We start from the raw sequence: 27,291 nt of genomic DNA on the forward strand, positions 1-27,291 counted from the left end.
CGCCAAAGCACCGTTGCTTCTGACAGGCCCTTGTACCGACCTTTCTCTGAATTTTTGTCTCAGAGTTTTACCTTCTACTCTGTAATGATACATGGTGGTGTATATCCAAATTTTCATAATCCGGATGTAGTAGCTTTCAATTCCTGGTGTTCAAGCCTACCACTCTTAGTTGTCTTCAAAATAAGAAATCTGCTTTCTTAGTGATCAAAGTTAAATTGAAATTTAAAATAATTTATCAGAAATTGATCTATGACTGAAAGTTCAGAATAATTTACTCTATAAGTTTACACTGCAGTGCTTTCCTTTAAGAAATATGTGTGTATATATGCAACCGCCCATGTTACCAGTATTGTAATTGCCACTGCCTTCAAAGACTGTCTCTGTATATGATTACTCAGAAGTATTGAAACTGTTTGCCAGAGTGCTCTGAGCAGTTTGTATAAATAATTGAAAGTGTCTTATTTTAAGGTTTAATAGTTCTGGTCAGCTTCAGTTCTAGTAGGTGAAAAAGTATTCTCACTTTCCTAACACAACCTTGGTGATGTGAGAAAGGGTGTAAGAGACAGAAACTTTCTGTGCTTTTAATTTCTGTGTGCTCTGACTAAACAGACTTTTTAAGAAAATGCTTAAGGTGTGTTTGGGCATCCAAAAGCCACGTTAACCAGGTTTCATAAGTGGAAATTAATACTGAAAATAAAATTTTATCAGTAGTGTTAATTCCATCCAACCTTTTGGCTACACGATCAGAAGTTGTTTTCCATTCTGAATTACATCATAGCTATCTTGAAAGATTTTGGTTTGTTTAATGTCTGCATGTCAAGCAACACTGGCAAAATCAAATTTCTAGTTTTCTTTAACAAGTTGGAGTTCTTCTGATTTAAGTATTCCTTTTAATTCTCTTGTGCTTCTTTGATACTGTATTGCATGACAGAGCTAAAAGGAAGCTAAGCACTGTCCTGCCCTGCTCTGCCCCTTACCAATATTTAGCATATGCAGTGGTTAAAAAAAAAAAAAAATCCAGCACTCCTGCCTGATGTAAACAAACTGGAAATTTCTACCCACTGTGTTTAGATGGGTACTCACAGGGTACAGCTTTGCTTTATGTCTCATAGCAGTTTTATGGTTTAAATTGAGGAAGATTTGTAGAACAGGTCATTCCTGCTGTTACTGATGTCAGTATATCAGTAGGAAAATTGCCTTGACTTTGACAGAAGCAGACCTGTAGCTCATGTCCTCAGTGAAACGTTACAGTACAGATGTCTCCGTAGCCTCTACCAGGCTTGTACTTAGTAAGCCTCAGCTTCAGAAGGGCACAGTTCCTCTGTCAAGGGTTAAAGCAGTCAAAGACATTTTTTCTCAAGCTAAATCAACCAAAGGACTTTTTGGCAGCCTAGGAAATTATGAGCTTTTTCTTTTTAAATTCAAGACCCATCTTTTCCATGGTGCTTTGATGATTTGCATTGACAACCAAATAAAAGCTAGTCTGAGCTCTGAGTGTTCATTGCTTTTGTTATTTCTCCAGTTTGTTTGCTTCCTCGGATGTATACATGGAAGTATGAGGAAGTGAAGTGATGAGGAAAGGGATAACTTCGGTTAGGTTCACTGGTGATTTCTTGCTGGTTTGCAGACTACTGCTTGGGAAGCACTCAGGTAAAAAATATTCTCTCAGCTGGATCTGAAGTAAAGCTAAGATCAGAAAGGACAGTTATGATCCAGCACGGAGACTCAGAGACCAAAGCGTGGTTTCCAAACCCACTATTTGGTCACGAACCTAAGCCCCTGCCCAGCGCCCTTTCCAGCTATAACCTCCCTGCGGCTGCTGCTGTGCTGGCTGCCCCCACTCAGCAAAGCAGTGTGACATCTCCTTAAGGTTGTCCTTATCTGGTAAAAGGAGTTTGCTTAAGACCCTCTGATGGCAGTGATCACCTGTTTTGGTGGACTGGAGCCTTTTCTTGTCATTTATAGACCATCAGGAATGGCCGTCCCCCGTAGATGCATGTGAGCCCATGGGCATCCCGTTGAGCCCAGTCGCACATGCTTCTGCTTGAAAACTGCTTGTGTGCATATTGTTTGCCGGATTGTGGCCTTGCTTTATAACTAATTTAAAAAGTAAATGGAATGTTTCTTCTCCAGAAGGGAAATTCTGCTGCAGCAATGTGCATCAAGCAGTTGAGGCATTAAAGGTTTTAATATCCGAACTCCATTAAATGAATTGTTTTATCATTTGCAAAGGATTCATTACTTTCTAAGAGGCCTTTTGTCAAATAAGCGTTTTGCAAACTGAACTAATCAGCTCTGTTCCTCTTCATAATTCTCCCACTACAAATATTATACTTTATAATTTGTCCTGCTTTTCTGCCTGTCTAAGCACAAACACATTAACATTTTTCTGACATGCCATTCCTTTCAGAAAAGCCCTACAGGATATAATAGAAAATTACAAACTCTCTGTAGTTTTTTCTTTGTAGGCCGTTACAGAGAGTTGAACAGAGCCAGCAAGAGAGACAAAGGGCTGTGCTAACTAGTGCCAGGAGTGCCACCGTCTCCCTCCTCGCTCACGCGCTTTTTTTGCCTCCCTCACCTCACCCCAGGGCTGCCAGAAGGGATGCCAGAAACTCTACCCCTTGCACTGCTCTTGTGGTGCAAAGAAGCTGGATTTGGAGGGAGGATATTTGGCTTCTTGTGGAAGATAAAACCACCATGCTGGCGTCCTCCATCACGCTCCTGTCTCCAAACTGGCATGCTGGCCCCATGCCCAGGCGCTGCAGGACAGGCTGCCATCCAACATGTGTGCTCACGTACCTGCTGGTGTGCACTGGGGCACACGTTTGCTGGCACTGAGCATCTGTGGCTGTTGGTAGCCAGACGAGGTGGCTCAGAGCCGGCTGGCGTGTGTCCCTGCACACAGCAGTTGGGAGCTGGATAGCAGCTGGGCAGGGCATCCCTCAGGCATGTCTACTCCATCCTCCCTGTGTGCATCGGTGGCACTGGGCGCATGGGGCAGTGGGGAGGGGAAGTGGCAACCACCTCATGCTCCTCAACCACCACAGTGTCCCCAGCTCTGCTCCCAGCAGACAGAGCTGGGCTAAAGAGAGGTCTTGAGGATCAAGGTCATCAGAGCTCAGGCAGAGGCACTTGGCATCCCCAGTTTGCGAGGGGTGCGTGGGCAGCCAGACAGAGACCTTTCCATACCATGCCAAGCATTATCAAGCAGCACAAGACAATTAAGTTTCACTCAGCCTTGAAAACAATGTGGGTGGCATTTGCCTGGGGATCCAGGAGGAACTTTTCTGATGAGAACAGGAACGCTGCTTGTCCCACCTGACTGACCTGTGTCTTACTGTGCTTCTTGTTTTCAGGCGTTCACGATTCAGGGGCAGTATGCCATCCCTCATCCAGACGTGAGTCCAGAGCATATAAATTACTCCCTTTTTCTTCCTCTCCCTCTTATTTGTTCCGGGCAACATTTGCTTTCTACAGTTAGCAATAAAGACACGGCCTAAGGACACCTATCCTGAACAACACACTGTGTAGCCAAGTCTTAGCTCAGCTGCATCTTTTACCTTGTGTAATAATTGCTAGAAAGTACAATGGCCCAGGAACAAATGACAGTTATCTTGGTCTTTTTTGCATGCAATATATTTGAGTTCTTTTAATACGTAATTCTACAGTAGTTAGTTAATATTAACAATAGCCATTACATGTAATAACAGTAGAGATGTCATTTATAACCAGTTTGGTTTTCTTTTTTCTCTAAGGTAGATTAGAATGAATGATTAAACCTTTTTTTTTCTCAATATAATTTTACTTAATCCAGTTTTAGAACATGTAAGATGGTTTCTCTGCTCTGAAATAATTCCATTTGATTGGTTAGTTCTAATTTCCCATCCTGCCCTGCAGTTGACCAAGCTTCACCAGTTGGCTATGCAGCATCCCCCCTTTACTCCCCTTGGGCAGACCACCCCTGGTTTCCCTGGTACGTACCCATGACCCCCTGGGGATGTCCTTCTTCTTAACAGCTTTGTTTCCCATGGTCATTACATCATTTTAATAATAAATGTAGTCAATGACCAGCAATCCTTCTGTTTTCACACATTAATCTCTGTTCTTCCCTTCCGTACCTCTGTTACAGTTCCCTTCATGATTACTAAAACGTGCTTTGTTTGTTACATTTATTTAATCAAAACCGCTTCGTTTGTGCCATTGGCTAAAAGCCCTGAGTTTCTTTTGTTCAGTCCTTGTAAAGTTATTGTGACCCATACAGTATGTACCAGTTGGTTTCGAGTGAAGCACTTGGGCGTGCATCTTGCCAAATTTCTAGTTAGGTAACATGGTTCAGAAGGAATCAAACAGAGGAAAGCAGTACATAATCGTGGTACAGAAATACTGATTAAAGAAATTACGGCCCACTGGAACCTTAATTCCTTGTAGAGTAGAATGTCTTAAGAGCATCTGTAGTCAGCACTGCTGGGACTCTTCCTCCTAGATATGCAGATATAGCTACAAAATGCAATAAAAATGTAGTTACATTAAAGATTGCAAATTTGGTCCATACTTACTAAAGCTGAAGCTGTATTCTTGATTCAAGAGGAAGAAGTCAGTTAACCCTGCAGTAAGTAATTTTTACTGTACTTCACTACGTAGATGCTTGGCATCTCAAAACTTCACAAAACAGAAGTACGTACGTGCTGGTACATGCTTGGTATGGCAAATAACATTTTATCACATACATCAAATTCTGTGAGCAAATTGATTGTTTTATAGTCAATGTAAAATAAGCATATGCAATTCTTAATTGTATGTAAACATAAGTAAAATGTGAGTGAGTCATTTTCTTGTAAGAGTATTTCTTTTCCATCTTTTCTAGTTGGAAATGAGTGGTTTTGGCATGTCTTTACAGATAATAATAAGAGTAAACACTAAAAAAAGACAAAAGGAGAGAAAGAGACATGACATCCAAAACACACTTTTGTTCCTTCATGATGTATCTGATAAAACATCTACAAGAAATACTAAATTGCCTTTCCTAGCTTTATATTTTCCTTATTCTTGTCATTAACATGCTGCTCCTTAATCTTTTCCCAGTTATATTTGTGAGATCTACGTTTCTCTAATGTTACTGTGTGTTAGAGCAATAATTCCATTTTTCCTGAGCATTTTCCTTTTGTCCACCCAATTTACAAACAAATGTATGCAGCTTAGAGTATTTTGTACATTTCCCTTCAAAAATTACCCTTCCCAACATTTCTTCAGCAACTAATCCTACATATGCTTTCCAAATTTTCCTAGGTTAATTTCCTCATCCTTATTTTCATTTATTAATTTTTCTTTTTCATATCTGTATATTTTGCTCTGCTGATTGTTCGTTTTACTTCCATTTTCCGTATTCTGGAACTCCTGGTAGACAGGTCAAATTTCAGCCATCCATTAATTTCTCAATTGATGTGTTCAGAACAAACTTCAGAGACTATTTTTACGGGAAACTCTTCATTTTCTAGAAGCTTTTTATGACCCTGTGGAATTTCATGTGACATTTGTTACTTTGGTGGGTTAAAGGTTACTTAAAATAAGACTCATTTAAAACTAGTCCAGCCCTCTGAGTTTTGCATCTCTCGCTTTCTTTTCTGTTTTGCAAGCAGTTCTCTATTTTTCTTTGCTTCTCTTTTTTTTTTTAATTTTTCCTTCTTTCTGTATGTTTCCTTCTTTAAAATATCGTTTGTTTTGTCTTACCCTTCTTGCAAACGACTGGCGTAACATTTTCCCTCTGTCCCCTGAATAGGACTGGATGCCACTACTCCAACCAGTTCCCATGAACTTACTATTCCCAATGATGTAAGTGGACCAATAGTCAATATCACTTTCTCTTCTCTCGCTCCTCTGCCACCAGAGGGGAAACCTCTCGTCTTTGGCTGATTTGTAAACATTAGTCCCCAGAATAAACTGTATGTACAGCATTTAGTCTGTTGGGGAGGGAGTATTTAGGGGTTAGTGAAATGCTAGACAGAAGCAGCAGAACTGATTGTCCCTGTTCGTGTCACGTCTCCAGGGACGCCGGTTTCGTTGCACGACGGTGCCAGTGCAGCAGTGCTTCACCGGCTTCATTGAAGCCTGAGTGCCTGCTGCTTACAGAGGTCTTAGATGAGTTATCAAAATTCATCTCTCAGGTGGCAGTAGTGTGGGTGATCTCAGCCGAAGGGCTGAAGGGGGTGGAAAAATGTGCAGCCCCGTGTGCTGTGTATTGGGCTGGAGTCCTCCATGTCAGGGGGGTGGAGAACTTGCACCACAGTGGCTTGTGCCGTGCCAGTCTCTGCTGCACGCCGCGCTTACCTGAGATGGCACTTTTCCTGAGAAAAAAAGCTACTTCAGTTACGTAAAGGTGCAATATAGGGGTCTATTTGAAAAACAAGGGCTAAAAACATTCCTGCTCCAGCAACTCTGGACCAGCTGTGATCAACAGACCCAGTCCCCATGAGCAATATGGTGCTGAATCTTAGAAGAGCTACTCAAAATGCCTAGCTGGTATGCTGCGTGTCATACAAAAATGCCTTCTCATTTTGTTCAGTTTTATTGCAAACAGGGGGTAGGGGGAGGAGGACGCAGTGGGGGCGGGGAGGGTGTTCGGTTTTCATTACAAATGAGTCACTTGGAAAATGGAACATTTCCCCTCCAGTAAAAAAAGCTTTCAAGGATGAGTGGGATCACAGATAGCAATTATATTACTTACTGCTGCAGCAATTATATTACTTACTGCTGCAGCCTCCTGGCTAGAAATGGAGACACAAGGGACAGAGAGAGACACAGGTGAGGGGGCATCATCGCCTGCGTTTCATGTGTGCCCCATCAGTCGGATGCTGCGCACAGAGGGAGGTCAGGGCGGGAGAGGCAACAACAGTTGCGCAGCAAACCCTGCGTTGGTAGTTTGACTTCGCTTTGCGGGCAAGCATCCCTAGTCCTGGCTTTGACAGACCGGCAGTCGGTGTGGCACAGCGATTATATATCTGGTTGAAGGTGAAGGAAGCTGCAGGCCCTGGCGCGGGGCTGGGGCACAGCCCAAGGCTGGACATGGCCAGTCTGCTGCCTGCCCCGACTCCAGGGATCCCCTGTGCTGCATGAGTCCCATGGCTTTCTCGTCACGTGTACTTGTGTGTGTGCAGAAGTTGAGTGTGCATGAGAAGAACGTGCAACTTGCAAATATCTACATGCTCTGCCGCTACCAGAGAAGTCAGTGTATATGTGCATGTGTGCTACACCTGTTTTTAAAAACCAAGATAGTGGTAAGCACAAGAAGTCAAAGCCTCAGTAAGAATCTGACGGAGCAAAATCAGAGATAAAGAAAAGAAGGAGCTCAGACTTTAGTCTGGTCTACAGAAAGTAGATATTAATAGCCATTCACAATTTGCATAGCTTCATATTAAAGTAAATTTTCCTCACTCCCTCTGGCATTAAGGCAGTAACAGAATTTTTTTTTTCTGTTAATAATTCCTGTAACAACATCATGCTGCTTTCTTCATACAGTATGCTGATAATTGCAACTAAACTGTTGCTAAATAACAAAGAGATGCATTTAACAGAAAGCTGTTTTCCATATGCTAGAAAGCCCAGACTTCCTCTGCAAATGGTAAATTCAGATTTACCTTTCTAGGGTTTCTTAAAACTTCTGGATATGCCCAAAAGAGAACAGAGGGCACATTTCTCCAGGTCCCTCTCAGAAGTCACTTTGATCCTTATCTAGTATCTCCTTTTCCTCATCAAAACCTCTTATGGGGGCATTTGGTTGCCTTTCTTTCCTTGCTGGGATCTTGCCTGGCCTTCTGCTGCTGCCTAAATTACACAATATAAATGTGTTTCACACAAATCCCCAAATGAAGTGACATAACAGTGGCAGGTCCTGAAGGGAATGGGAGGGATGGTGTCACTGAGTGTAGCTGATTGGGCACAGATAACAGATGTCTTAAGATCTTGTGATCCAATCCTCCGAAATGGCATTCAGAGTAAATGAACAAACCAATAATTTAAAAAATCTGTCTCATTAAAAATTATGCATATATGTGGGAGAGAGACAGAGGCAAGTAACAGGAAAACAACTTCCCCCTCAGAAAACACTAACATTTTAAGAAAGCCATAGATCTGATCAATACTCCATAGAAACAGAAATGTCAATCCATCCAAGTTGGAAAAGGCATCCTGAAGAACCGCCTTTACTTCTCCGTGGAGCCAGAAGTAGTTCTCTGCAAACAATGGAGGGGGACCCATGTGTGCAAAATGCTCTCGGAGTAGCCCACAGTGAAATCCACCATTGGCTCCACAACATGCTCCAAGGAGATCGGCATGGCATTGCCTTTTCCACCAGTGATCACTGAGCTCTCATCTTTGCGGATCCCCAATCCATCGCCTGGGTTGAGGAGAATTGGTGTGAGCCTTTAAGGAGAAGATAAAGGCAGTGTCCGACCCCTGCTGTGACTTCCAGCAAGGACACCCACCACCTCCACCTTACGGGAAAAGTATACCTTGCCCTCCCTACAGCCTCAGATTGGGAAATCCCTCTTCCAGAAAAGCCCTGAGAACAAGTGCCGTGTTCTTACAACACTAAGCTGCTGGCTAAGTCCACCCCTGGCTCAGAAACTTTGCAGTTGTATGAGAGGGTTTAAAAGCAATGGTTAATCAAAGGCTTAATAATCCACAAAAGACATGCTGGGAAAGGTCCTGCAGTAATCAAAGCACTTCTGCTGAAGGGCAGGGACCTGTGGCAAGAGACCTGTGGATTCAACCTCAATAGATTTACCTTACTGCTGAAAGCCTCCCATGTAAAGGAGAAATAATGCCCAGAGCAAAAATACAGAACTAACCAGATTCTGTCAAATAGGCATGTTTAAGAGAATGTGTTATTTTAAAAGTCATTTTTATCACTTTTTAGATGTTTGCACATGGCCTAATTTCTGTCTTCCATTAATGCCAAGAAAATTACAATTGATTCCCTATATAGATCTGTCCAGATGAGATCAAGAAAGATTTCACAAGCTTGATATCCATCAGAAGCAAAGTGAGACCTTTGGTGGGACAAGGCACCTTTGAGCATGAAAAGGAATTTCCCCCAGAACCACTTTAGGGAACAGGATGGGACTGATGTTGGGCCCTCAAAAACTGAAATACACACAAATCTGCAGAGTAATTTGGGTTACAAAACAAGTAATAAGAAGGCTCATGTCTGAAAATGTTTTCTTAGTTTTCTGTATGCCTTCTTGCAAAGCGTATGAAATCACTGTAGTCCAGATTTAGCATTATCCTGGCAAGGAAAGGGAAGTGAAGTTTATTATTATTATTATTATTATTATTATTGGTCTTTAAAAAGCACAGAGTATTTAAGCATCTCTTTTCCAGGTCCTGCAGTAAGTCCGTAAAGAATTGTAATCATACCTCAGGAGATTATTTCCTTATAGAGTACTCTGCCCCAGCACTTCGAAGTGGGAAAAAAAAAAAACACAAACCCAAAACTAAGAAAGCCTATCTTTACAAAAAGTGTTTGAAGAGTTTCCTTCATGATGAGCACCTCAACTAGTGCAGAGGCTTTGCTGAAGCCAATGGACTTGCTCTGGGTTGGCCGCAGGGAACCAAGGGGAACCACTTGTACCTATGGACAGGTGTGGTTAACCTTTCTGCTCCAGGCAGCAGGCATCAAGTTGCAGAGGCTACTTCTTTGGCCCTTTTTACCAGTACTACAGTCATTATAAGAAAGAAATCTGATTTTCTTTACCAGTATTTAAAAAGAAAGTGAGGCCAGTGCCACCTCCCATGACAAGCAATTCTCTGCAGCATTGGACTTGGGTAATAAACCAAAAACTAAAAGTCTGATTGCTCCCAGTGCTGCACAAAAGTAATGCAGTGTGAGGGACACAGAGGAACAAACCGGTAAGAAACAGCCAGCAAGAAGCTGTTATTATTAGGCTCTGACAGTAACTTTAGCATTATGTGAGAAAATGCAGATATTTAGCATTGTGGGGGAAAAAATAAATGGAAGAGAGGGGCCTGAACAGTAGATGGCATCAAGAAAAACTGTCGACATCAAGAGTATGGGGAGGAAGGATATCAGAGTAGACCTTCCAGTTCCTCCCTTTAAGAGTCCAGACTCCTGATTCAATCCTGTTTACATTGCTACCAGCAGAACTTTACTGAGGGACAAAGTAAAACTAGAAAAAAGCAAAAAGCAGGGTCCATGTTTTAGGGTTGGTTCATTTGTGTGGGGTTTTTTTGCCATATGGGAGAAATTAGGTACACTGAGATAGGGAAAGAGAGATCAGACACAGTGTAGAGAAAGTGAAAGGGCAACAGTTTTTCACTGCTACTCACGGTGTAAGGAGGGGACATGAACTGAAATTCTGAGGTGTAAGGACAAATGGTGATATTACACACAAGATGTGCAAGCTCTGCAGGTCACTGCTATGGGCTTTCTTGGGCAGCTGCAGGATAAATGACTTCAAAAATAAATTGTCTGACACATGGACTACTGAGCATAAAGGCAGAGATACCAGCTGCTGCTCAGGTAGTTTGTAAGCTGTAGGTGGGAATTTGGGGTACTAGTGGAAACTTCGTTTTATACCTCACACTGGTTTTAATCCTTTTTCTGCAACAGGCTGCTGGGCTAGGTACACATCTGATCTGAGCCATTCTGCTCAGGTCTTGGGAGAATTAAAATATATGTGCATATACGTACATGTTCTGGTTTTGTTTAGTGAGGGGGGGCCTAAGGTGGTAGCTTCTGTAGGAAACTGCTAGAAGTCACTCCCCTTTGTTCAGTGGACTCAGCCGGGCCTAGGGCAGACCCACTGCTGGCCAAGGCCGAGCCAATTGGTAGCAGAATGTCCCGTGATAATGCCTCTGCGATAATGTATTTAAGAAGGGGAAAACAGGAAAAAAAAAAAAGGAGGAGAAGATGTGAAGCAGCTGAGCAGGGGGCAGAGAGGGGGAGGTGCGAGCCTTGTGGGCCTTGCAGGCCTCACCCTCTGGCCTCCCGCCGGGCAGCCGACTGGGCCCAACTCGGCCCGGTCTGGCTGCAGGAAGTGGAGAGGAGATGAGAAGTGAATGAGATGTAAAAAGGATCCTGAGAGACATCTGCCAGCCTGTTGTGAGGAACGGCTGCAGACACCAAGGTCAGTGAAGAAGGAGGGGAAGGAGTAATGCAGCTCCTGGCCAGAATTCCCCTGCAGTCTGTGGTGACAACCATGGTGGAGCAGGCTGTCCCCCTGCAGCCCATGGAGGTCCACGGAGGAGCAGAGATCCGCCTGCAGCCCGTGGAGGACCCCACATCAGGGGAGGTGGATGCCTGAAGGCGGCTGTGGCCCATGGAGGGCCCGCTGGGACAGCTGTTCTGGAGAGACTGCACCCCATGGAAGAGATGACCCATGCCAGAGCAGTTTCACAAAGGACTGTGGCCCGTGGGAGGGACCCCACAAAGGAGCAGGGGAGGAATGTGAGGAGTTCTTCCCCCGACCATGAAGCAGCGGCATAAAACAACGTGTGATGAACTGACCACGACCCCCATTCCCTCTTCCCCCCTGTGCCACTCTGGGATCAGGGCTGAACTACAACAATACATATCTAGAGAGAGAGAAATATATATATATGTGAGTGTTTGTATATGTTTGTCATATATATTATCTGTATAAATAGTGCATGTGTTATAGTATAGTGCACAGTAGGCTTGGTATAGTCTATAGTAGACTTTGCTCCTCTCTCAGATGGGTGTCGTAGTTCAACCCCGATCGGGACCAGACTACACAGTCTCTCTCCCGCTCCCCCCACCCTCTGAGAGAATAGGGGGAGATGATATAAGGAAAAACAGCTCGAGGTTTGAGATAAGGAGAGGGAGAAAATCCTTAAAGTTACCGTTACGGGCAAAACAGACTCGACTTGGGGAAAACTATTCATTTATTTCTAAAACTAGCAAGAGAATGAGACAGGGAACAAGATAACCTCCCCCCACCCCTCCCTCTTCCCAGGCTTAACATTATCTCTACTACCTTCCCCTCCCGAGTGGCACAGGGGGGAAGAGGGAATGGGGGTTACGGTCAGTTCATCATACGTTGTTTCATGCCACTGCTTCATGGTCGGGGGAAGAACTCCTCGCATTCCTCCCCTGCTCCTTCGTGAGGTCCCTCCCACGGGCCACAGTCCTTTGTGAAACTGCTCTGGCGTGGGTCATCTCTTCCACGGGGTGCAGTCCCTCCAGAACAGCTGTCCCAGCGGGCCCTCCACAAGCAACAGCCGCCTTCAGGCATCCACCTCCCCTGATGTGGGGTCCTCCATGGGCTGCAGGTGAATCTCTGCCCCTCCGTGGACCTCCATGGGCTGCAGGGGGACAACCCGCTCCACCATGGTCTTCACCACAGGCTGCAGGGGAATCTTGGCCAGGAGCTGCATTACTCCTCCCCCTCCTTCTGAACTGACCTTGGTGTCTGCAGCCGTTCCTCACAACAGGCTGGCAGACGCCTCTCAGGATCCTTTTTACATCTTATTCACTTCTCATCTCCTCTCCACTTCTTGCAGCCAGGCCGGGCCGAGTTGGGCCCAGTCGGCTGCCCGGCGGGAGGCCAGAGGGTGAGGCCTGCAAGGCCCACAAGGCTCGCGCCTCCCCCTCTCTGCCCCTGCTCAGCTGCTTCACATCTTCTCTCTTTTTTTTTTTCCTGTTTTCCCCTTCTTAAATACATTATCGCAGAGGCATTATCACGGGACATTCTGCTACCAATTGGCTCGGCCTTGGCCAGCAGCAGGTCTGCCCTAGGCCCGGCTGAGTCCACTGAACAAAGGGGAGCGACTTCTAGCAGTTTCCTACAGAAGCTGCCACCTTAGGCCTCCCCCCACTAAACAAAACCAGAACAATGGGCCAGCTTTATCACTTGTTTTCTGCAGAATTCCCTCTTGATTTATGCTTCCATAAGTGAGAGTAAGGCTCACTGTATAGTGAGCATCAAAAACAATGCAGTGCCTGAAGTCCTTGAAAGCAACTAGATGTTTACTGGCCTTCATAGTCCCTAACTCTGTTTGCTGAGCTTGGAAAAGCAGCAAACCCGTGTCTGTGAAACACACAGCTTTGCATGTAAGGTAGCAACTTTCAAAGTCTGGGGATGCTTGCTTTTGTGTTGAGGGGTGTTGTGGGACTGAATTACTCATCGCCTGCCAAATCATGTGAAGTGGCCAGCTACAGAGTGACAGGGGGACAGCTGATGGCATTAGGAAGGTCAGTCTTGAGAAGAGATATGTGGTTGGATGCAATTTGTCATGGATTTGTCTCAAAGCAAAGCAGGTGTTTTTGTGTGAAACCAAATATCCATGGCCTGATTGATCAAAGCTTTGCAGATAAAAACCAGTCCCTTGAACCTCTTCCGGAACCCATCAGCTCTTGAATATTCAGACACTGCACACATTTCACCGTCAGTAGCACATAAGGAGAAAGGCACCCCAGAGAGAGCCCAGGCACCCCAACGCTACTGTCCTCCCTGTGTGGCAAATGGAGAAGGGTATTCTGCATGAGCTGCAGGTCGTATCATGGCTAGCAGAGCATGTTCAAGCAGCCCGTGGTCAAAGCAACAAAGGATGACTTTGGAGAGCTTCAAACCGAAGGTTACTGAACCTCCTCCAGATACTTGGATCACCAATAGCCTTGACCGGTCTGGACTGAATCCTTGCTACCTAACTCAAAGTCAGCTAGGAGATGGCAAATTCTTTCAGCAGACCCACCTGGATTACAAGATTTGTTGTACAAGCCTAGAGGACCCCCAGCACATACAAGTGGCAACCTCCTGAGTGAGCTGGCAAAAGCCCTCTCAGAGCTGGTAAACCAGAGATGTAAGACTGTGTCTCACAACATGCCTGAAGAACCAGCAGTCCTACGCAGTTCCTCTGCTTTGAATGCCACAATGACAACCACATCTGTGAACTGGACTGCTTGAAATTCTTCTAAATAAAGTATTTTTATATATTTTGCATGTGTTTTACACTCAAGTAGTTTTATCAAATTTCCACTTCTGCTTTGGACAGACTGAGGGAATATGTGCAATCTGCATTTTCCCGTTCACACTTAGGACATAGTTATTAAAGCAACCAGAAGCATATTCAGATCTGCACATCAAGTGAGAACTATCAAGGGAATCTGAAGATGTGTCAGGCACTGTAACAGCTGCCTAAATCTTGGTCATTGCCAAGATCATCAGTAGCAACAGATGGATTCTTGACCAGTCACTTCACGATCATCATCACAGAAACTATAAGATGCTAGTTGTGGCAGAAGGAAATACTGGTGACTTCTGCTCTGGCCATCTCAAGTCACTCAGATAGCTGGAGGAACAGCTCTGGCTAGCAGTAAGTAAAGACAACTCTGCTCCCCATGTGCTCCATTCTGCGGTAATGAATGCTTCTGACTGGATTTGGGTAAATTATAGCTACAGTATGGCATGTAAATGATTCACGGGAGCAAAATTATGGAAGTCAGTCTTCAGGTTTTAACAGATAAGAGTGGATCTAGTGCTGCCAGCTTTGCTGTACAGTGATGCTCTGGTAGGACCGCCTTTGCTTTCCTCACTCTGTGACGAAAACCAAACCCCACCACTGGCTGGCTCTGCTGCTGCCACCTGTGCTCTGGGCACACTCTTTTCCTGCTTTGCCTTCACTGCCTGCGGACTGAGGAGGCCAGCAAGACTGAGGTGTAGGCAATGGATGCTTAGGGATCCCTGTGCTGCTAACAGCCGGCATACACAGGCACGTTTGTGTGCGCACAAGAGACAGGCGAGAGGCTTCCCGTGAAACTCACATAGGTCCTCTGCACTGGCACATGCAGTCACACGCTAACACATAGGATGAAAGGAAGTGGCCTCAAGTTGCAGCAGGGGAGGTTTAGGTTGGATATTAGGAAACACTTCTTCACTGGAAGAGTGGTCAGGCACTGGAACAGGCTGCCCAGGGAGGTGGTGGAGTCACCATCCCTGGAGGTGTTCAAAAAACATGTAGACAGGGCACTTCAGGACACAATTTAGTAGGCTTGGTGGTGTTGGGTTGATGGTTGGACTTGGTGATCTTGAAGGTCTCTTCCAGCCTTAATGATTCTATAATTCTGTGTCCTCAGGATAAGGACATGGAGCTTAGCAAGGCCCTCCTGTTTGAACAGGATGGGAAATCCTGTGTGGGGTTCCTGAAGCCCCATTTTCTCCCCTCGCGGGTGCCTCATACTCAGTCTCTGTTTTGGCTGCCTGGGTCCCTGCTCTGACTTTCTGCTTGTCCCTGAGGGTGAAGCAAGGATTACACTGGGGAGGAAAGGTGGGTCTTCTTTTGATAAAATGTGTAGGCGATGTGAATCTGTTTCTGGCAAGATACTGCAAGTACTACAGTAACGGAGATGGTAACAGGCCAGGGCCTGAAGCAGCAGGAAGGGTGGGAGGGGAAGGCAGTCTCTGCATCTTGGCACGTCCTTCTGCCAAACTGGCAACATCATCCCAGTGTCAGCAGTCCTGTAGAGGGAAGTTTCCGTTTTCTACTACTTGGGGGTGTTGCTGAGTTTCTTAGCACCTATCCTTCCCTAACACAAAAGTCCTCTTCCTCACCCTTACAGAAGCCAAAACATCTCAGCCTCAGCTGCCTGCTTGGTGCCCACTTGCTTTTGGGGGCTCCCTGTGCCACAGGAGCAACTCTGTGATGCAGCTGTCATGTTCCCTCACCCCACATGCAGCGGTTACACGTGCTGCTAAACACTTTCTCGAGGTCTTGCATACAGCTTCCAAAAGCTTGGCTCCACCAAGAACCTTTAGGCAACCTTTAAAACACTGTTAACTGAAGATAACACCAATGCAATTTTACTGAAAAAAAAAAATTGAGGGCATCTAGGATGTATACACACACAGAACTCAGTTTTATTTACGAAATACGAGTTTTGGTACATTTCTGTAAAGGAACGCAGACAAATTTCAGTCTCTTCCTATTCCTGCTTCTGCCTGCAGTCACAGAGCTGTAAATCCCACTGACTTTAATAGCACAGTGCCCGGCCAAGCGAGGACCGCGTGTGACCAGGGAGGTCTGGGGCCAGCAGACGCACTGTAATGGTGCAGATCTGGACGGTGGCAGCTTTGGATGCTCAGCCTGGCTCCCAGCTGCTGTTCTTGGCTTGCTGCTGCCACCGGCAAGTCAGGCTGGGCTGTGTTTTGTGTTCGTCAGCACCATGGCACGCTGGCATTTTCTGCCACGGAAGACAGCTAAATAATCTGATATTGAGTTGATAACCATGTAGCAGCGAAACTTGATTTAGAGACATATGACCTTAGAGCCAATAGGCCACACTAGTTATTCCTTACGAACAGCACAGCAAAAATCTTTTGTTTTGATACTGAGTCTTTCTTAACTGTGTTTTTAGCACTACTACAAATTGCAGTGAAGTGGTTTTTCCTTGTGTCTGTGGCACTAATCTCAGTCTTTGTCCCGCTCCAGTTAATAGGCTGCATTATTGGCAGACAAGGCAGTAAGATAAATGAAATCAGGCAGATGTCAGGAGCGCAGATCAAGATTGCTAATGCCACAGAAGGCTCCGCAGAGCGGCAAGTTACAATCACAGGATCCCCCGCAAACATCAGCTTAGCACAGTACCTCATTAACGCAAGGTAAGTTCGCTTTGTCAGTGATAATGCTTCTGCAAGATGGCTCTGCCTGCTCTCCAGCAAATGTCTGTCCTGGGTAGATCCAGAAAGTTGCTTTGCAGTGTCCATTTTGCATAGTGTTGCTCAATTCCTCATGATTTGTAAAGCTTGTATCATTAGAACCTCTGTTTACTGTTGGTTTGTATGGAAAGAAGCTTAATCTGGTGCAATTCCAGCTACATGTTGAATGACAGAAGCTGAAAAAAATCTGAATACTCACATTGGCATCCACCTAAAATATAGGCGGCTAAATTAAATGACAATCATAAATTCTTTAGAAGAAAATACTTTTCACAGACTCATTTTAATGTCCTAAATGGCAAATATAGTGAAACAGATTGCAAAACAGATTTAATTTACTAACTGGAAATTGCCACTTAGAGTTGATATTAAACTGACATTTGGTTGCTAAAGATGCATGGGATTTATTTTTTCGGAGACAGCATCACAAATTTTTAAAAAGCATTCCTTAATGAAACGAGGTGAGACTGTCTGCTCCTCCACTTGTCAGTGCCAGAGTTAATGAAAGCACTGGCTGCTTAGCTAAGCCATTGCGATGGCTTAAGTCTCTATCAGTTTTGATATGATTATTGGAAAAATATTAAAATTGATACCACCTTTATTTGCAGTTATCCTGAGAAGATAGTGCAATGGATATAGTGCTGTCTCGTAGATCTGCTTGTAAATGGTGGACTGAGGCAATATGTTGTGGGGAGGGGGGAGTATCTACGTCTTCTATTGTTTTGGGGTTTTTTTTCCTTTTCTTTTTTCCCCCCTCAAAATACTGTGATACAAATCAAGCTTTGTGTTTAACTAGGTTTGCTGTTAAGGTAGTAGAAAGTATGTGATTTATATGAGGGGGGCTGTAGTCATAGCAGGTCTGCAGCTTCCTATGGTGCAGCCTCCCCTCCAGCTTGGTGCTGTGGTTCACCACTGCGAGCCACCATAAATGTCTTAATGGAGGAAAAGGATGTTTGTGCAGCGCTGTGTTACAGCAAACAAAAATATTACTTTTTATAATTCAGTTTGAAAGTAGTTTCCTAGGGAAAGGTATACTGAGGGGTGGCTTTGTGAAGCCTAAGATAAGCAGTTTCCAGAATCCTAAAGCAACCTACAGATCTTTTGATTTGTATGCTTTGTAGCAAATGTAAGTCACTTCCGTAAGCCCTGTAATCAAATAAAAATGTGTTCCCTCCTTTAACCCTTAAGGATATGTTCTTCTCTTGGTGTTCAGGGATTCCCCACACATCGAGACGAGAATAGACCCCTTCATTTTTAGTTGCACAAACACCATATGGCATGCATCTGGATCTCAGAAGATAACAATATAAGATCTTCAAGACAGCTAAAGCATGCAAATAAAATAATGCACTTATTAATGGAGTTGCAGTGAGCTGCTCACCAGAGACAGAAACTCTAGTGAACAAACCTCTGTTTGACTCAATTTAGAAAAGCCTGTGAACTCTCACACTTCTGTTTATTCCTGTTTAACGATTCTTTTGATGGAACGGGATATATATGAGGTCTCTTAACATACTTTGGCAAAGAAGAAAACTTCTCAGCAGTCATATACCATGGATACTCTATCTATACCCTGTGAAACAAAATATTTTCATCCTGTTGAATTTCTAGATAGAAGTCATTTGTTACCATCATCTACAATAAACCATCGTATATTCTGATGTACCATGTGTTGAAACTGTATTTAGATGAAGTGACTTCATTTGTAAATGAAGACTCTTAAAGTAATGTATAATAAATTAAGCTGTAAGATAACGTAGGACATTAAGGCGGCTTTTTTTTCATTTTAAAAAGTGATGCTGTTCCAAGATTTCTCTTTTCCCAAGAGAAATTCCTATTCAGCTAAGTGCCACTGCAGCAGCATCATGAGTTTGAAATGGCACTGGAGGAAGGACTGAGAAACTTTCAGGCAAGAGGGAAGTCTGCTCTAGCTGGGGTTTAGGTGCTTGGGCAAGTTTTTGAGAGGCAGATCTGGGCTGCTGCTGCCTGTGCACGCTGGGAGCCACTTTCAGTGTTTGCCAGTTCTAAACCTGTCACAAGTACTGCCGTCTCTTTTAAAGGTGCTGGCATGAAGTAAACAGTGTTGGGTAAGAGCTGAGTATAGTACCTAGACTGCCCAAGGCACAGTCTGGTATGTCAAAATAATGATTATAATAAATAAAAGCCATATAAACATTCAGGGCAAGGTGGACTTTTTTTTCTCTCCCCCACAAGATCTGTCATTCTCGTGGATTTGGTTTCCAGGGCCACTATTCCTGCATAAATCAGTGTCTCACAGCAGTGTAGGTTATTAAAAAAAAAAAAATCTGTCCACTGTACTCCTGAACTAATCTGTGTGTATCTTTATACTATCCTCCAACTAAAGTTGCCATCTATAGAATAATTTATCAAGTTAAGACTTTTATTGCAATCCGGTGTTGAATATGTACATAATATACTCTAAATTATAGCTATATAAATACGTTGATACAATATCAAGGCAGAGATTTAAATCTTTGTAAAGTATTGTTTTGATTCTGTATTGATTACCCGAGCACTGACCTCTGTATGAATAGAACATGTCCCAGCTTGTTCGTGGTAGCAGTGTCTTTTTTTCTTGTAAAATCTTCTGTCTCTTAACTGGTCTCCATTGTAGTAACTGGGTTTTCATTATCCAATTCCATCTTCTAGCTTTTATTAAGAATGAACCACAGTTTAGGTTTCCTGTCTGGTATTTGACTTTGGATTATAAACGAATTGTAGCCAGCAACACTTTCTCCTCGTTGAAGAGCAGTTTCCTGAAGATATTTTTCACTGCCGTTTTGACAAGAGGTTCATTCACAGAGCTAGAACAGGACCGCCCAAGCCACGCTCCAGCTTTGTTCCTTTCACCAGTTACGGGTAATGCAGGACGTAGTTTTCGGTATATATATTCATAAAGTCTAGTTCTTTAAAAGGACAGTGTAAAACTGGCACCGTGAAATTCCGTCTGAAGGCTGCCTCATCCACTTTTGTGTTCAGTTTCGTTGCATTTCCAGTTGGTTTGGGAAGCAGCCGCTCTCACAGGACAGCTGATAGCTAACCTGACATACTTTCACCTTTACGCTTTACTACCAGTAATAAACCTGAAGCAGGGCAGATCAGCGGTTTAATTGTACCTGTGCGAGTACACCAGAGAAAGGGAGTTTGAGTGGCTGCTACTCAAACCAGCATTCAGCCTGTGGGACCTGTTCTTCCTGCTGGTGCTCAGGCTCCAATACTCCAAATATCAGTAAAGATTTTTTAATTTTGTTAAATGCAAGGTAGGCAAATTTGGAGTCACTGAAACACTGATTCCTGCACTATCTTTCTATATGCCTCCCTTCCAGAATAACTGAGTTAGAAATATTTAAGAAATCCAACTGTATAAACTGAGCTTTTCAAAGCCTGCTAAGCTATCACCTACACCCCAAGTTGAGGATGTACTCTGGAGTTGGATCCACTGATTCAGTATTCTTGGTGTAAATCCCACTGTGTGAGTAGATTGCAAGTAGCACAGCTAAGGGCACAAGGATGCTCTTCTCTCCGCAAAGAGCAACTCTTCTGCGGAGATTAGAAAAATTCTAAGGTGCTCATCCACGAGGACACGTAGCACAGAGTAGCAAACCCAAAGCTTTACCTCCCACAAACGGGTCTGCATTTCAAGCCAGGCACCTTCCAGCTTCCCAGGAAAAGCCACCAAGGAGTTAACACTCCAAGAGCCCTCTTTCTTTTGCAGGAAAGAGAGGTGCTAAAGTGTTTCTCTCTCTCCTCCACGATCCTCTCCCCAGCTCAGGCCTGGTTCAGGTGTCCTTTAGACTAACCTGCAGCAGTAGGGCTTTGGGAAGCTTTACTCCAGCGTCCCCCTCCCCTATACACTTGCATCCTTGCCCTTGCGCAGAGTGGGCAGGCCTTCTGGTCGTTGCCTTTCTCTGTCCAGGGATTGTTACTCTCAAAACTGCATGTAAGCCTAAGGGGAGGAAAAGCGAGGCTCGCCCAAGCCCCGAGCGAGACAACCGTGCTCCCCTCCCAATCCATAGTCTGGCTACAGCTGCTCTCTAGCCCTGCACGCCCAGCCACTAGTGCCAATGGGGACCAGCACAAACCCTGTGCTGGGAAGCCTCCCCCAGGCCTGATGGGACTGGGTAAGAAAGCGGCAGGTCCTCTGCTGTGCAGGCCGGTCGCTGGTGCATTCCCCATGGTAGCTGCACTCTGGGAGGGAGAAGCTGCTGCAGCTCCTCAGCTCATCTCAGGAGAAAGCCCAGGACCCTAACAAGTTGGGAATTACTGAAAAAAAACCCCAAACTTGGAATTAATACATGTATAACTGTAACTAGCAAAGATTTTTCTACCCCGTGGTCCTATTTATATGCTAGGCTGTGATAACTCCCAGCTGGCCACATGCAAAATGCAGCCTGAAATTAGTAGTTAGGTTGTTTGCCGACCCAAAAGCCAGTGCACAAGCTGCAACAAATGCATGGCAAAGGGAGGATTTATCTAAGTAAACTTTTTTTGTCATCTGAAAAAAACCCGCGTCCTTGGAATGACTGTATTTTAACATCTAAAAATGTACAGAAAAGCCTAAGTACACGGGCCAAACTCATCGTGCCTGCTGATGGGTGGAGTTAGACTGAAGTGAAGGTGGTTTGATACCTACAGCCTCCAAAGAGCCCATCGCTGCCTTGGGCTCAGAGGTCAGGTCAATCCGAACTTCCTCGTGCTGGCGGGGTCCGTCTGGCGATGCGTGTGTTGTATCTGTGTAGTACCTTGTCTGTCAGCTGGTAAGCTCTTCTGTGTCCACTGTAACCACTGCCACAAGCCCAGAAAGGATACCACTGCTGTGGAAGCCGGGGTGTTTTCCTGTCTTTCTTTTTCCTTATAATTAGATTGCATAAATATTTTGTTGTGATTTAAAAAAAAAAAAAAAAGGCAAAAAAAAAAGCCTGGGGAAAGGACAAACCGAAGTGAACACACTGGCTAATTGGGTTTGTTTTATATGAAAAATGCACATTGACCTCATAGTGAATGAAATTAAAAACTAACTTTCTAAAAAAAAAGAAAACCCAACCAAAACTTTATGATTAGGTGGAAGCAGCAAATCATTGCTCATCCTCCTCTCATCCTAGCAAAATGACAAAGGGTACTATTTATGTCACAAAATCACAAATTGAAAAAATTATCAAAACCCCCCGCGTCCCCCCGTTCAAAATACCGTAATTTTGAAAAGCAAAATTCACCCTATCAGTGCTGGGGAGTAAACTTCATAGTTATTTTAAGTTTTCTTTTAAGTTTTATTTTTTTCCATCTTTTTGCCATTCCCTGCATTCCTTAGATTTCTTTTTCCATACGTAAAATGAACTAGCCAACCCTCCCCTCAACCTCTTTCTCTTTTTTTTTTTTTATTTTCTTTTTGGAAAGAACTTTTAGAGTCTCAGTAATGTTTTCGCCATCGAATCATGAAAAACCCTTTTGTTATTTCTCTTCTTTAACACATAACATGTTCCTCCTTTGACCCTCATTTTCCCTTTTTTTCTCTCTCTCCCCCCTCTCCCTCCCTCTCGTCTGTCCCCCTTGCCCACCGATCTAATCCTACCCTTTCGTGGTTGCTGTCCCCCCTCTTCCGTCCTTCCCTCCGTCCCTTCCTCCTCCTCCTGGCCCCACCACCCTGGCTGGACCCTCCCAACCTGTTTGTTCCTCTTCCTCTCTTCGTTTGCAGCTTAGAGATGGCTAAAGTCAGCACCCAGGCCGCTTCCGTCACGACCCCTGTTGACCTCAACATGAACCTCTCTCAGTCTGCCACCCCTACCTCCACCCCCACCTCCATGGCCGTGCTGGCGGCCGCCTCCGCCGTTACCGTCAGTACCCCCCCTCCCCTACCAACTCTGCCAACCACCCACTATGCCGTTCCTGTCTCCAGTCTGCTTGGCATGAAAACTGTCCCACTCCTGGCACTAAATGCCGCGGCCGCTGCGGGGGCCACGGGGAGTTTGTCCGCTTACACTGCCAAAATTCCTTCGACGAGCGGGGTTAAGAAATCTGACCGCCAGAAGTTTGCTCCATATTGAAGGGATGAGACACAATGCAAGCTTTGCCAGCTCTACCAAGAGTCTCTGGTAGATCCTAGTTATCAAGGAAACAATACGGCATCTTTTATTTTCTGTTAAATTGCTAGCGTCAACTGTAGCCGACTCAAGTCGTCTTCCGCTCTCCATAACGACTAACACCCGGGCACCACCTACCAACTAGTTCCAACAGCGGGCCAGCGCCAGCCCGGGGCCTTTCCCCACCAGCCCGGGGGGCTTTTCCTCCCGACACCGTCCCAACGCCGGGGTCGCGGCGAGGGCCGGCCCTCTGGCAGCCCTGCGGCACAGCAGGGTTGCCCCCATCCCAGCAAGGAGACACTTGGAGAGAAAGAAAAAAAAAACATAAATGAGGCAAAATTTTGACAGCTAGACCCTGCTCTGGCAATACTGCCTAGCACATAAATACGCTTATATCATTTGAAGTGGTCCTTCCAGCCGCCAAACAATTTTCTATGGCAAATTGGCACCTCTGATGGTTTTTTTCCTATGGCTAGTCCCTGCAAATCTGCACTTCCGAGGATTCTTAGGGCCCCTGACATCCCACGCCAAGCGCTGGCCCCCCGGGTCGTTGTGCTGCTCTGCCCTGACACCTGCCTGCCAGCAGCAGATGGGGGCTGGAAAGGACCCAACCGCAGGGTCTTCTGCCTACAACAAGTGGAGCTTTCTGGTCTGAGAAAGGCTGCTAAACTAAAATTATTGGAAGACAACAGGGAAAAAAAAAGATCAGGCACCTGTGCCTTTCCACATCATTCTTTTAAAGGGTGCAACCATTTTTTTTCTCTGGTTTGGAAAAAATGTCATTTTAAGAACTCTGCTTTAGGGAGGGAGAGCGGGCTCCTCCTTTGGCAATCTGATGTTTTATAGGTATAAAACAAACAAAAAAACCCCACCTTTTTTAAGGTGCTTGTTTCTGTCAGTGCTTAACAGCAGGTACAGATCAGACATGCATAGTCACTGTTCTGGTGCCCCCTCCTTCCTTTATTGTGTTCAGCCAAAATAACCATTTTTTGGTCAGGTTGCTGTACAAAATACATCCCTATTTAACTCGCCACTAATCATGCAATCAGGTCATGTTGTAATTATGAATAAAATCTAGTGCTTATCAAAGGGCATTCAAAGGTTACTGCCTGGACAGGTACCATCCCTTTAACACGAACGTAACGATGTTCAGATTAATTAATCCCAGACACCTAATTGGAGCCAAACCCAAGAGAGCTGGGCGACATGATGGCCGGTTGCCAGCTGTTGGAACTAGTTTTTAAGTGCATTTTCTGTTTGTCCATCCGCCTTCTTTTTTAATTTCTGTTGCATAACTCCGTAATGCAATATTGCTTTCCTCACCACTTCCAAATCCAGAATCCCATTAGCCCGCCATGCCCATCCACTTCGCACTCCTTGGACACAAAGCTTTAACAATTGAACTGTATTCAGTGCATTTTAATATAAACTAAAAAACACAATGCAAATGCAATACTTTTTGAAACATGGTATTTCCAAGTGTGTTATTATTACTGTATAGGGCTAAGTACGAGCTCAGTATTTTGTGTCATTTCTGTATTTTGTGGGCTTTTCTTCACCTTAGTACCTTTGCACTAAGTTTTTGTCGCTGTAACCGTTTGTAGAACTGCCATTGTTACAGTTTGCACTTATCCAAATGGGGTTTTTGATTGGTTTTTGTTTTGGTTTTCTTTTTTTGTTTGTTTGTTTTGGGCTTTTTTTTTTTGTTTCGTTTGTATATAATGAAGGAAAAACTGGAAATAATGTCAAGGTACCTCACCTATTTAACAGCTCTAGAAAACTGCTGTAAAATTGTTTGGGACTACTGTAACTGTTTCTATACCTGACATTTAAAAAAAAAAAAAATTAAATCAAACCACCGACCTCTGTGTGAGAAAACTTGCCTGCATTGAAATGCTGTTCTATGCTGGTTGTACTCAAGTGTTATTTTTTTAATAGTGAGAAGATTTTTTTTCTTTTTTTGCCTTTTTTTTTTTTTTCCTTTTCTTTTCCTCGTTTTTGTTCCTACATTTCAGGCTGTCTTCAGAAGTTACTGGCCTGGGGGCTCTGTAATGTATCTCATCATGCCCTAGTGCATTAGCCACCAGACAGGACTTTTCCAAAGCCCCATGAGACAATGCTTTCTATGGACTAATCTACAGAGGAGTTTCTGCCATTTCTAACTTTCTTATTATTCTGAGACATCAAAAGAAAACACTTCCTTTACTCTTTAAGCAACTGTGCTTCCTAACTCTTGTGTTGCTTTCACTACTGTTCAGTTTTAACACTGTTGTGGCTCATAACATAAAGCAAAGAAAAGTTATTTTCGGGGGTTGATTTTCATTGATGTTCATGCTTTGGGTAATCTGTATAAAAGCATGGGCCGTTAGTGTTCTGAACCACTGTATTCAGCTAGAGACTCGACAGTAATTTAAATGAGACGTTTTTATAAATAAATTTTTTCTTGATTTAAAAAAAAAGAAAAGACGTGGTAGCTTTGTGCATACAACTGTTGTGTTGTTTAAACTGTTCTTTGTAACCAAGTTGCTAATTTGTCATTTGAGAAACACTATTTTATGGATTGTCAAACTGAGATCATAGACAAATTGCTTGTTTTCATTAATGATTAAAGGTTTCATATCATCACGCTTCAGGTCCCAGTGCTCATTGGGAAAGAGTGTAACAACTGTGCAATACTGGCAACTTTAGAAGTACATTGGCCGTTGTCAGGGATGACAAGCCTTTTCATGATGAGATGGAGCCAGATCGTGCCCTTAGTAGAGTAAGCAGTATTTCTGCAAAACTTTGTTTGGTTTTTAACAAACTTGCTCTTGGAGAACTTCTCACACTGCATAGAAAAGACAATTTTTGTAACTCTCATGTTTTCCCATACTGATTTTTAAGATCAGGTACTGGGGAAAGAAAAATAAGAACAAGCTTGGGTACTGAGTACGTTACTGCTAAGACCCCTCATGTTTTCCCATTCCCAGTGAGGAGGCTTCTAGACAGCACCTTCCACCCAGGCCCGGCAGCTGGGCAGAGCAGGACCATTTGCATTAAAATTGGAGAAGGGGTTGCTGGCCCAGGGAAGTGTCCCATCCTGCCCTGATGCTCTGCTTGAGCCATTCAGCTCCTCCTTTGGATCAGCTGAAGCACTGCAGGCGCAGCCTCAAGTTACCTCTTCACAGAGAAGTGAAAGAAAGGGGCTGGCCCTGAGTTCTTGCTCGGTTCAGCAGCTCTGGCTGCCTTCTGGCCACCCCTCCTCTTTGGCCATTGGCAATACTTTCACATGTACTGCTTTATCCTCATGAGAGTTTTTTGGCAGTGCAAGTGAGTAGCATCCTTAATGATGCAAGATTAATTCTACAACCTCCATCCTTACACTGCTAAGAGCTATACTTGTCTCCAGGTACTTAGCTTGGGGTCCTTGTTCCCCTCACTGCCCCAGCTCAGTACTTGTGGTGCGTGTCACTGTTGTCTTCCGTGGACTCCAGGGTACAGAGAGCTCCTGTGTGTCTGGGTCTTGGGTCTTGAGTCTGAGCCTGCAACTGCAAGATGACCAAGATGTGCACACGGACTTGGAAATCTGTAGAAGTCAACAGCTTTTTCAATACAGATGCAGCCACAGAGCAACTCTTGACAGTAAAGGCTGCCGAGGAGGATTACAGAATGCCTCATTGCACCCCACCACCCAGGAAGCCTCATCCAATGTTAAATTAGCTATTCCAGCCCTTAGGCTGGAAGAACTATGGGCTGTAGTACTAATATTGATAAAATGTTGTGTTATTATTACTTAAAAGATATTTATATTACTTAAAATACATGTAACTTTTCTCTTAGAGGAGAGCTGAAGCTGCTTTCACAGCAGAGACCTCCATACTCTTAATTTCTCCAACAGCAAAAGCTACTTCTCTGGCTAGTGTAAATTAATAAAAGAGAACATTATTGCAGCTCAAAACTAAGCAGGTCGGGGCTTTGCTCTCCCAGTAAAGCTGCTAGGCAAAAGGCAGCAGCAGCTCTGTCATGTATAGCATCTTTCAGATAAATAATTCCCATGTGCCTTGCAGAATTTACTAGAAAAGACTGAGATTTAAACCAATGAGTGCAAGGGGGATGTTTGTGTATGGAATGAGGAGAGATAAAATAAAGACAGATAGACAAAGGAAGGGAAAAAGAAGTCTTTTGAGAGGGCTTTTGCAAAAAAAAATACAGGCAGAAATGTCATAAAAGCTAGGCTGAGGACTCAGTTTAATTAATTTAATTGGAAAAGATTTCTGAATGGCAAAAAAAAGTTCCAGGATAGCTTTGGTATACAAAACAGGCAAACAAAACATAAAAAGCTACATCGGGGGGGCGGGGGGGGGAAGTAAAAAGTTATATTATCTAGGATAGAAAACTAGATCACTCATGCCCAAAGGTAGATAAGAGGAAGCATGCACCCGATATGAAAAGGTCACTGCCCACACAACCGTGAGTTTCCAAACGAAAGACAGCACAAGTTCTGCAGCTTTCACATCATCAAA

At 44.2% G+C, this 27,291-nt stretch overlaps 1 protein-coding gene across 13 annotated transcripts in view; it reads left to right on the forward strand.

Annotated features, from left to right (window-relative positions):
- LOC104479324 (poly(rC)-binding protein 3) overlaps positions 1-27,291 on the forward strand; it is a 524,839-nt gene that overhangs the window by 489,108 nt on the left and 8,440 nt on the right. For 5 of the 13 annotated variants that reach the window (XM_086740457.1, XM_086740459.1, XM_086740456.1 and 2 more), the window contains 5 exons: positions 3,360-3,401; positions 3,901-3,976; positions 5,780-5,832; positions 16,465-16,634; positions 22,405-24,797. In XM_086740457.1, the coding sequence (XP_086596583.1) occupies positions 3,360-3,401; positions 3,901-3,976; positions 5,780-5,832; positions 16,465-16,634; positions 22,405-22,753 (690 nt within the window). In that variant the 3' untranslated portion in view covers positions 22,754-24,797. The other 8 variants (XM_086740455.1, XM_086740461.1, XM_086740465.1 and 5 more) reach the window with 6 other exon arrangements.

This window comes from Chlamydotis macqueenii, chromosome 2 (genome assembly GCF_036417535.1).
Source record: "Chlamydotis macqueenii isolate bChlMac1 chromosome 2, bChlMac1.mat, whole genome shotgun sequence".
Classification (NCBI taxonomy): Eukaryota; Metazoa; Chordata; class Aves; order Otidiformes; family Otididae; genus Chlamydotis; species Chlamydotis macqueenii.